This window comes from Coffea arabica, chromosome 11e (genome assembly GCF_036785885.1).
Source record: "Coffea arabica cultivar ET-39 chromosome 11e, Coffea Arabica ET-39 HiFi, whole genome shotgun sequence".
Classification (NCBI taxonomy): Eukaryota; Viridiplantae; Streptophyta; class Magnoliopsida; order Gentianales; family Rubiaceae; genus Coffea; species Coffea arabica.
This window is the reverse complement of record NC_092331.1, coordinates 55,504,020-55,515,285: the sequence shown is the minus strand read 5'-3', so window position 1 is coordinate 55,515,285 and position 11,266 is coordinate 55,504,020. Positions and strand designations below refer to the sequence as shown.

The 11,266-nt window shown below is 37.3% G+C and overlaps 2 protein-coding genes across 2 annotated transcripts; one reads left to right on the top strand and one right to left on the bottom strand.

The window, feature by feature from the left end:
• Positions 1-1,603: 1,603 nt before the first annotated feature.
• Positions 1,604-4,316, top strand: LOC113717897 (isoeugenol synthase 1-like). The gene is made up of 5 exons (XM_027242740.2): positions 1,604-1,933; positions 2,421-2,555; positions 2,690-2,918; positions 3,417-3,620; positions 3,879-4,316. The coding sequence occupies exons 1-5, from the start codon at positions 1,745-1,747 to the stop codon at positions 4,076-4,078; spliced, it is 957 nt and encodes a 318-aa protein (XP_027098541.1). The 5' UTR covers positions 1,604-1,744; the 3' UTR covers positions 4,079-4,316.
• Positions 4,317-5,631: 1,315 nt separating this feature from the next.
• LOC113718567 (putative fasciclin-like arabinogalactan protein 20) lies at positions 5,632-6,735 on the bottom strand. The gene has a single exon (XM_027243463.2). It carries the CDS (start codon positions 6,733-6,735, stop codon positions 5,632-5,634), a length of 1,104 nt encoding a protein of 367 aa, XP_027099264.1.
• Positions 6,736-11,266: the final 4,531 nt, after the last annotated feature.

The following is an 11,266-nucleotide window of genomic DNA, read 5'->3' as shown; positions in this document are numbered from 1 at the left end:
AGCAAAAAAGTTCCATTCTGAAACACCAAATTTCTGTTGTTCTGACGGCGAAGTAGTTCTCCAGCAAAAAAAACTTCCAGATATTCTGATAGAATTATATACTGGTCGTTCCGATGAAGCTGCCTCTTTCAGAACATATGTCAGGACGTACAACAATATGTTTGGCTTCACATTTTTTGGAGTGCATTATGATAAATCCCTCTGCAAAAGAACTAATGGCATTTATACATTCAAAGTCCAAGGACAGACTTATCACTTCATCAAAGATCTCATTCCATCTGGTGGTTCTGGCCTTTATTTGTAGCTGTATTTCCATGACACAGACCATTAAACTCCACAAACCAGCTCATACTTATACTCCACGTTTCATTTTCAAACAAATATGAACTATACGCATGTGAATAGCAGAAAAAATTCTCTGCTGCTAAAGAATATCACGTAGACTTACTACGCACACGTAAACCAAACAATAAATTCCGAATTAAAGAATGATAAACTCAAACCAAAAAAAATAAGCTACAACTCTTATTTACCTATTAATGAAAACAACTACTGTTACTTAATAAAGACAACAAAAAAATACTAACGAAATTAAATACAACAACTGCAACCAGAAAAAAAAGAAGCAAAAAAATAAATACAATTGCAAAAAAAAAAAAAACTAAATGTAACCCCAAAAACAAAAAACAATAAATACACCAAAAAATTTAACACAATAATTAAATAAATAATATCACTACATAAGTATATCAGTGTACATTCCAAACACTGGTAAAAAAGTTTAAAGTCATAGATTTTAAATACTAAGACTAACCAGTATTAAATTGCACTAACCTGGCGCCCGCGCGTCGCGTGGGCAAACACACCTAGTAGAGTCAGAAGAAGAACACGTTTAGTTGCATGACTAATAAATAAGAACAAAAACATAAGTGAAAAATTCTTCCTTTGGATAATTACTTTTACTAGTTTCGATTATGGACCGTCTTTTGGCAATGGCTACTAGAGAAGAAATATCGAGGAAATCCACTTGAGGGTTGATTTGATAAATATGGAACTTAATTAACGTACCATAATAGGATTCTAGATCCTTTATTGATTTTCACTTCTTGACTCGATCCACATTAAAAATACTCGTCATAGCGCAGACTCTTCAACAGATAATGACATTGAAAAAGATTATATTATTTGTATAAATACTCTTAAATACAAATTTCCTCCCACATATTACAAGTAATCTATCATAAACTTTAAATCATGTAACAAGATATTGCATATAACTACTCCTTGTAACTGCCCTTTTAATATTATAGATAGAAAAGAGTTATTATGATTGAAGTATAAGAGCAAAAATAAAAGCTTAAAATGGCTGACAAGTGAGATCAATGTGATTTTAACGGAAGGGTTGGGTTGAACGGCAAGGAAGATGAATTATAAATAGGAAGTTTTGACTTCAAGACTCCCCACTTATCAAAAAAAAAAAAGAAGTGATTTTAAAAGTTAGGGGTGCATTAATTAAATATGAAATCATAGAGTAGGTAAGTATAATTTCCTGAAAAGTAAGTGTCAGAGACTTGTTATCACAGCCACCACAAATGTAACATATTCAGCCGACCAGTCTTGGATGAGCAGTGGAGTCAACAAACTGTTGGTTACAAAAGGGCTTATGCTCTGAAGATTGAAGAGCAACGCAAGATACTGCTTAGAAGTGAGGAAGGAAAAACAGAGGAAAGATATTTTAGAGAAAATGGCTCCTATGAAGAGCAAGATATTGATATTTGCAGCCACAGGTTATCTTGGAAAATATATGGTGGATGCAAGCGTTTCTCTTGGCCATCCAACCTATGTCTATATCCGTCCAGTCAAGCCAACTACTGATTCCACAAAGCTTCAACTGCTCAAAGAATTCGAATCAATGGGAGTCACCATTTTCCAAGTAATTGAATTTATCGTCTTGACTTATTTTTTTACATCGTCTTGAATTTTCAGTGTTATTGTAGACAAAAAAAAAAAAAAAACTGTATCTTTATTTGCATATCAAACTTACGTGCATCAACAATTAGTAGTAATTTCTGTTTGAGGAGTTCTTTTGCCTTTTTTTAAAACCAACTATCAAAATGAATTTTTTTTTTTTTAAGTGTGTTGCACTTAAAAAGAAAGCGCCCTTAAGGACTATTTCTTGATTTCTATTGCAGTCTCCAGCTTCTCAAAAGATTAACAACTGCAATAGACAACAAGACATTACCTCTGTTGTGCAAAAATTTGATCGATTATGACCTTCTTATTTTGTTGTTATCTTTACTTGTATTCTTCCACATAATTTACTTGCAACCGTACACTTGGCCGTAGGATGAGTGGCTTTCTTCCACATGCTACAGCGATTCAACAAAACCATGCACTGATCAATTGCTTTTGGGATACAGGGAGAACTTGATGAACATGAGAAGCTGGTTTCTGTGCTTCGACAAGTAGATGTGGTCATATCAACTCTAGCCGTCCCACAACATCTTGAACAATTCAAAATCATTAATGCCATGAAAGAGGCAGGCAACATCAAGGTAAAACTCACTGAGTTTCCATGCTAAACCAAATAGGTTCAAAGAGGAAAGATTTGTTTAATTTGGTGGCTCGTACTACTAGTTAGTACCATCTAGAATTAAGCAGTGTGCGATTTCTCTTTTTTGGGTTGCAGAGATTTGTTCCTTCAGAATTTGGTAATGAAGTTGATAGAGTGAGTGGACTTCCACCGTTTGAAGCTTTACTTGATAACAAGAGGAAGGTGAGGAGGGCAATTGAAGCAGCTGGAATTCCATTTACATACGTGTCTGCAAATTCATTTGCAGCTTACTTCGTAGATTACTTGCTTCATCCACATCAAAAGACAGATGAAGTTACTGTATATGGGAGCGGTGAAGCCAAGGGTACGTGCCCTAAGATGATACTAATATTTTACATTTCAAGAAAATATGCACAAATTTTTTTTCCAACGAGTACCCAAGAGGTATCAGTAATATAGATAGTTTACACCTAATTTATGATTTACTTAAAGAATGCTATATACCAATTGAACTTCCCTGGTTCAACATTAAAGAATGATTAATGAACAAATTGTTGAAAGTAAATTGGATGACTTTGGCCAATTGAAAAATGAATCTTCCCTAACACATGCACGCGAGGCCACATTCACAGCATGCAGACAAGATGAATTAAAGATGCCATCGCTATGGTAGTTGCCAAATTAAAAAACTTCAAATACAACGAATTCAATGTAGTTGCCAAATTAAATATGCAGAAATGCTAAGCTCATTACTTGGAATAATTAATTCACTGAAAAGCAAATGACTACTGCACTTACTAATTGCTTAATGGATAATTATTTCCAATTATGGTTGTAATCGGAAGTTTCTTATTGGATGCAGCCGTGTTGAACTACGAGGAGGATGTTGCAATCTATACAATCAGGGCAGCAACAGATCCAAGAGTAGAAAAGCGTGTCATCATCTACAGACCTCCTAAAAATATTGTCTCGCAGCTGGATTTGATTTCTTCATGGGAGAAAAAGACTGGACGTACAATGAAAATAACCCATCTTCCCGAGGAAGAAGTGGTCAAGCTCACTGAAAGTAAGAATACTATTTTCATCTTTTTTTCTCACGAAAAAACCCTCTCAAGTATGGCAAAATTTAGTTGAAGTTTTAACGTTTTCTAACAGTTCAATCTACTAATACTTGTAGGAGTTTGTGTTCATCATGCATATTAGAGATGTGTTTTCATAGCTATAGATGGACAGAAAAGTTAGGCATTGATTTGATCCCTTCATCGTTATGACACAATTTCATGCACTAAATGAGTAACATCAGAGACTGTTGGTTTTTCTGCAGCGTTACCTGTTCCAGACAATATATCAGTGGCCATTCTTCATAATATATACATCAAAGGTGATCAAACGAGCTTTGAGTTAACAGAGAATGACTTGGAAGCCTCCAAGCTTTATCCTGATCACAACTACACCTCAGTTGATGATCTTCTCAACCGGTGTCTGGTTGACCCTCCCAAACCCAAGTTGGCTGCATTTGTTTAAACTGCTTTTTCTAATCCCATTTGTCCAATTTGGTGTTTCCTTTAGCTTTGTTTTCTTCCTTTCTTTCTCTCTCTCTCTCTCTCTCTCTTTTATCCTCTTTTAATCGTTTTCTCATGATTATCTGGTGCTACTTGTATTTCTAAGTCAATTATCTATGACTTGCACGACAGGTACTAATATGTTATCCCAACTTCTGGCCCTTGTATTAAAAAGTTCTTCTCTACTTCATTTTCAGCAATTCACAGATTCTACTATTTCTTTGAACTTTATTCTCAATACAAGAATGCTACTTCGATCAGTTGGAATTTTTAACGGAAACAAAAATCAAGGTTTAGGGCATCAAAATCTTGAGAAGCATCAAACACAATGAGTAGTCCACACATTTCTAGCTCAAATATCAACGTTTGATCCAACTGCATATCAGAAAAAAGAACACAGACCAAGAAAATGAAATCATCAAGACCAAAAATCTCAAGATTCAGAGCAGAAACTCGGGCATTTCGGCGAACACAAGACAGCTGAGAGCATCACGGTTAAAGAAAACATGCACACTTTAAAACAGGGAGAATTGCAGAAAAGTGCTCAACCTTTTAAAACCTGATTCTGCATTATTATTCCTGTTTAGAACCAGTTCAACCCTCAGTTGGCCAGAGTTTAGATATTTATGTGCCTATGCTCAATTATGGACTCGACAGAATCAAGCTCTTAAGTCAAACCATTATAAAATTTTGAAAGCATTAATATGGGATGCTTGACAAGTACAGTTAAGAATATATTATACATTTGTTTGCACATTTACTCAAAGTCAATAAGAATATATATACACTTAATTTGCTTATTTATTCAAAATAAAAAAAATAGAAATTTTCCTTAATGCAATTTCTGCGAAAGAGTCGGTATCTCAGCCCACTCAATTCTCAAAACTTTACCCAAAGCCAAAAAGCCTTTGTAAGACCCTTTACTAAACAACTTAAGCCCACTAATCAACACCAATGCCCGTTCTTCTCCAACCCAAAGTCCCACCCACTTTTCTATTCTTTTGACCTTTTTGGGGAGACAAGTTTGGCCTAAAGATTGTAAGGAAATTCATTTATTTATTCTTGGTGCATTTTTCTTACATTGATTTTATCCAAGTGATTTTATTTATCAAAATTTTGGGACATTCATAGTATAGCATCTAAACAAGAAACCAAAGATGAGATAAAGCTCCACCTCCATTTAACTACAGATCCACGAGAAGTTCATTCAAAAATTTACTTATCTAAACAGCAGCCAAGATCAAGAAATTCAATCAAGAAGAAAACAAAGATTTATTTTTCATATCCTGATTAATCCTTTCAACTTTCGCAGCACAAAACTCTCCAATTCCCTTTTGATATCGTGATTGATCCTTTCAACTTTTACAGCATAAGCTCTCCATTTTTCACAAATATTGAATACAAAAAAAAAAAAAAATCAATCAAAAGTAATAAGGGAAAGCGAGGAAGTCTATGCCCATCTTTCAACACCTCCTGAGTTTACAATCGACAACAAGAAACAGAAAAACAGAGAGCTCAGAATTCACTACGATCGGGGGAAGGACAATTTCCCTCAACATTCTTCTTCTCAACTTTCATGAAAGATGTCTCTGCAGTATCCTCATCTGCATCATCCAATACTGGTATCATCTCCCTCACACCGTGAATTGCAATCCCTTCATTCTCGTATAATCCTGGAGCAGTAATCTCAACCCCATTAATCATCACTTTATCACCAGATTTCTGGATTTTCATGCTAAGCTCCTCAACATAGTTTCTGAAAACAGTCTCATTTGCAATCCCATTGAGCTCATTCCAATTAAGCTTACAGGGTAACAAATGCCTCAAGAAAATGGATGAATACTCAAGAAAATTCCCGGAATCCCCAATCAAAGCCTCATCCACAGGGGCAAAAATAGTTAGTTTTGTCTCATTCTCAGAAGGGATTTTATCGGAATCCACAAAGCCCATCAATTGCAAGTCCAGAAAAGTGGCAAAAATTGAATAACCCCTTGATTTTAGTACCCCTGATGCCTCCTTATACCGTGAAAAAGTACTGAATTTCACGCATTCTGGGTTGGGGTTTATGACTGACTGAGGAGCGGGAAGAGCGAAATTAGGCTCAAAGAAATTTTCCACTGCAAAAACCACAACAGAGCCATCATCATAGACGGGTGAGCCGGAAATTTCAACATTGTTGATGGAAATTTTGGTGGGGTTTTCGGATGAGGTGGTGATAAAGACGGAAGCATGGGTTCTTGACAGGGTTGGGATGGGGGAAGAAAATGGCAGAGAACTGAGTGATTCGAGGGAAAGAGAAAGTGGCGAGAAGTGGAGGAGGAGCAGGGAGAGTGAAGGCTGGCCTGCAGCAGCAAAGGCGGAATCAGGCGGAGTAAATATGGTCAGCGAAGATGGAAAGCTGATGAAACGGGGTTGATCAAGGAGGAGATTTAAAGTGAGGGACATGGCGTTGTAGCCTGAATTCGATAGGGTCTCCGCTGCATTCAAAAGAGACTGTGGCGGCGACGGTGGTGGAGGCTGTGGTTGTGGGGAAGTTGATGGCGGCGGGGATTGGAGTTGGGCGAGGGAGAGGAGGGAAAAGAGAGTGAGGAGAGAGAGGAAAACAGTGAGGGAAGCCATGTTTTCTCGACTGTGTGAGTGTGTGTTCTGCGTGTAGGGAGGGACGACAAATGCCACTGTTTACGGTTTGGTGATGGTTTTATTCAGGTATGTTGGGCGGCGGAGGGGATTTGGAGGGAAAAGATTGTGGGGACACGTGTTCAAAGGCTATTGAGTCTGTTACTGGTTAGTTACCTTTTTTTTTTTTACAAATTATTTTTCTTCACATTGAATAGTTACCCATGCATTTTCACCTCTTTTTTTTGGGCAAATATAGGATTTGTCCATGTAATAGTTTCATTTTTTTTCTTTCTTGAAATGAGCTATAGAATTAGTTATCTTGGATATATTTTTGAGAAAATGACATCAATTTTTTCTCACATTTTATCTATGTTAAAATTTAGTTTCTCACATACAAAATAAAGCATATTATCCTCTCACAAATCCAATATATATATATATATATATATATGTCTTTAAGCACATATTCGCTGTAAAAATCGTGTGTATCGGATTTTAGGAATTTAAAGGGCAAAATTAGAACTTAATCAGATTCTCTCTCTCTCTCTCTCTCTCTACTAGTCTATGACTTCTTTAAGCCATTTTTACCATTATTTTTTCCTCATAAAAATTTAAAAATCCTCATGATATTGAAGAAAACCTCTACAGTCCAAATATTTGTCAAACAAACCAAAACCTTGATAAGAAGAAATATGAATATGATAATTGGTATAGTAGTTGAATATTTAGAGTCCAAATATTTTCTAAAACAAATATGAATTTGTAAGAAAATACTTATTATTTCTTTATTTCTTTATTCATGCTTAGTGAACCTATACAAGTAAATAGTTATTAAATAAATAATAATCTATAGTTCCTTCTTCTTTCTTCTATATTTACCATCACACGAATTTAGTAATCATGAGTAAAAAATAAATAGTTTTTCCATTTTCGAGCCTTTACCGATAAGCACAAGTGCTTTTCACTGCTATGCACCGCCTTAGTATTTTTGTTACTCCACTGATATGCTGATCATTCTCTTCTTATCAGTTATTACTCCTACACTTATCAACTCCTTTCGTAAACTGCATGGTTTTGTATAGAGTTACTGTAAATTCATGCAAAGAAACTTACTACTACTAGTTCTCAAGTCCTAAACAAACATTTTTACTAAGCTGAACTACCAAACAACGTTGTAGTTAAGCACTCTAATCCTTTGTGAACGCTTCCACTTTCCAAATCTCTAATAGGTTTCCCTGATCTTTAGCATAACCACCACTATTTATAGTCATGTAGATTAATGCCCTAACCTTACATATTTTCTTCCGGCATTCAAAACTTCAGGTATTTATCTAAGTGCTCTCGTTCTTTCTTTTTTTTTTCCCCTTTTCCAAGTTCTTCAGCTAGGATTACATAAATAGTAGTGCTAGATTCAATATATTTGAATAAGATATCGATTGGTAAACTTTAGATATTTATTGGATTTGCAGCAAGATATTGGTAGTGGTTGATTAATGGCTCGAGATTGTTGTCAGGAATCATAAGTGATGCGACGTAGTTTTGGAAAATTGCGGCGTCATTTTGGAGATTGCCAGGGGAAATAAGTAGTGCGACGTAGTTTTGGCTGTGAGTTCAGATTCTTGCGCGAAAAGGTGCCGTTGCACTGAAAGTTAGTTAGGAAATCTGTTATGCTTGTTTCAGTTAGTTACAAGTCGGTTAGCACTAATGCAGTGTAAATAATGCTATAAATAGCAAAAGGAGTGTAGTAGGCGGCAGTCAGATTCATAATCAGAATTTTCAAATGAAAATATCTTCTCATTCTTCTCAATTCTCTCTCAGCTCATGAACACCCCTTCCTCTTTTTCTTCTTTTGCAATCTATCAGGTTAAATCCTGACAAGTGGTAATCAGAGCGTTCAATCCTTGGTGGAATTCGCATACCTTTCGATGGCAGATGGTACTAGACTCAAGAATTTGGATGAACAACTCAAGAAACTTGAGACTAGGGTTTAAATTCAAGTTGATTCCATGCAAGCAGAGCTACAGGAAACTCGAACACATGTAGATACCAAAATGGAGGAGCTCGATAAGAAGATTGATGCATTAATGGCAGGAATGGAGACGAAGTTGACTTCATTTCTGCAAGCTCTCAACACAGACAGAGCAGCTGCACCAGGGGAATCTCCTCCACAAGAGAAGACTCCTTTATTGTCCAATCCTACAGAGAATAGGTTGATCAGTCAGCTGCAAGCAAGGAGCGCAAGGTTACAGTTCCAAATCCTCCTAAGGTAGATCTTCATTTCTTTGAAGGAGACAGACCTCAGGGTGGATCCGGAAATGTGAGAAATACTTTCTCATTCATCAACTTCCTGAGGACCAGAAATTGGAAGTAATGGAGATGCATCCGGTAGGGAAAGCAGAAATATGATTTCAAGGAGTCAAGAGGAGCAAGGGAAGAATTCTGTGAATTATTGAAGAGGAGGTTTGGAGATCGAAGAAGAAGAGATGAGGTGGAGGAATTCAATAAACTCCACCAAACCAGCACTGTCAAGGACTACCAGGAAAGATTTGAAGAATTGAACTCTTTGATGTTAGTAAGGGACCCTCATCTCTCTGAATCTTACTTTGTTTTCAGTTTCATCAGTGGCATTAAAGAGGAAATCAGACCTATGGTTAAGATGTTGAAGCCTAATACCTTAATTGAGGCTTTTGAGATTGCAGAATGGCAGGAACAATCACTGGCATTGAATGGTAGGTATGCCAAAAACACTGGGAACTGGGAGCATGGGGAAAACTCAAGGCCCTCCAGTGCCTTGTCAACAGCCAACACAGGGGGAAAGGTTTCAGAACCACTTGGCCAAAAGAAGGTAATTTCTGAAAGCACTAACATAGACAGTAGGAAGATCTCTCCTCAGGAGATCTTGCGCAGAAGGAACAATCACCTGTGTTTTAAGTGTGGGGAGAAGTTCAGTCCTGGTCATCAGTGCAAGTATAGGCATCTGAATTTCATTCTGGAAGAAGATGAAGAACTTGAATTTCTTGATGCCATTGGGGAGCAGGATGAGTATACAGGCCACCCAGGGGAATTAGTAGATGTGTCCTTGCATGCATTGACCACCTCGATCAAGAGAAAAACTCTAAAATTGCAAGGGGTGTTGAAGGGCAAAACTATATTTGTTCTGGTTGACACTGGCAGCACTAATAGTTTTCTGAATTCCACAGTACTGAATATCATGACCTTAAGAACAGCTAAGATGACACCACTAAGGGCCACCATTGCTGATGGAACCACCATTTCCAGTGAGCTGTTTTGCCCCAATGTGACATGGAGCATCCAGGGGTATAACTTCAGCTTTCCTTTGGTAATCATGGAACTAGGGACATGGGATATGATACTTGGAGTAGATTGGATGGTGCAGTACAGTCCTATCACATTCGATTTCAAACAGCTGAGGATTAAACTCTCAGAAGAAGATGGGGGAATTGTGTTGAAAGGAGCAGCTGAGCAACCCTCAGTGAAGCTAATCAGAGGAAAGGCAATAAAGAAATTCATGCAGCAGAAACACAGAACCTTGGCATCAATCTGTTCAATGCCTGAGAATAGCAACTCAGATGATGTAAGTCCACTTCCTAGTGAAATCTCAGAATTACTGCACCAGTTATCTGATGTGTTTGCTGAACCTACACAATTACCACCTGAAAGAGCTCATGACCATACCATACCTTTGAAACCAAGGGCTCAACCCTTTAAACTCAGACCTTATAGGTATCCACACTCCCAGAAAACAGAAATTGAAAACCAAGTGTCTAACATGCTTCAAACTGGGATCATTAAGCCCAGTACTAGCCCATTTTCTTCTCCTGTCCTACTAGTCAAAAAAAAAAAAGAAAGTACCTGGCGTTTCTGTGTAGATTACAGGTTTCTAATAGCTCACCATCAAGGATAGGTACCCTATTCCCAATATTGAAGAGCTCTTAGATGAACTATTTGTCTCTAAGTTCTTTAGCAAGATTGACCTTAGATCTGGTTATCACCAAATCAGAGTCAAGGCTTGTGACATCCATAAGACAGCATTTCAAATCCACCAAGGCCATTATGAATTCCTAGTTATGCCTTTTGACCTCACTAATGCCCCTGCTTCTTTCCAATCCCTCATGAATGAGATCTTCCAGCCTTACCTCAGAAAATTCATACTTGTTTTCTTTGATGACATACTCATCTACAGTCCAGACCTGCAATCACATGTAAGCCATCTGAGAACAGTGTTGAAAATTCTGAGATCTCACCAGTTGCATGCAAAGATGTTCAAGTGCATGTTTGCTCAACTGAGAGTGGAGTACTTGGGCCATATCATATCCTACAATGGGGTTGAAATGGATGCTACTAAGGTTAAGTACATAAGAGCCTGGCCAGTGCCTGAGACTGTTAAGGCTTTGAGGGGATTTTTGGGCCTTACAGGCTATTACAGGAGGTTTGTACAAGGTTATGGGCAGATCTGCAAGCCCTTGATTGAACTGTTGAGGAAGGACTCCTTTGGTTGGAATGAATCAGC

Coding starts and splice junctions, on each gene's coding strand:
- LOC113717897 (XM_027242740.2), top strand. CDS start 1,745: ATGGCTCCTATGAAGAGCAAGATATTGATATTTGCAGCCACAGGTTAT. Junction 1,934..2,420: donor TGGGAGTCACCATTTTCCAA/GTAATTGAATTT, acceptor TTTGGGATACAG/GGAGAACTTGATGAACATGA. Junction 2,919..3,416: donor TGGGAGCGGTGAAGCCAAGG/GTACGTGCCCTA, acceptor TATTGGATGCAG/CCGTGTTGAACTACGAGGAG.
- LOC113718567 (XM_027243463.2), bottom strand. CDS start 6,735: ATGGCTTCCCTCACTGTTTTCCTCTCTCTCCTCACTCTCTTTTCCCTC.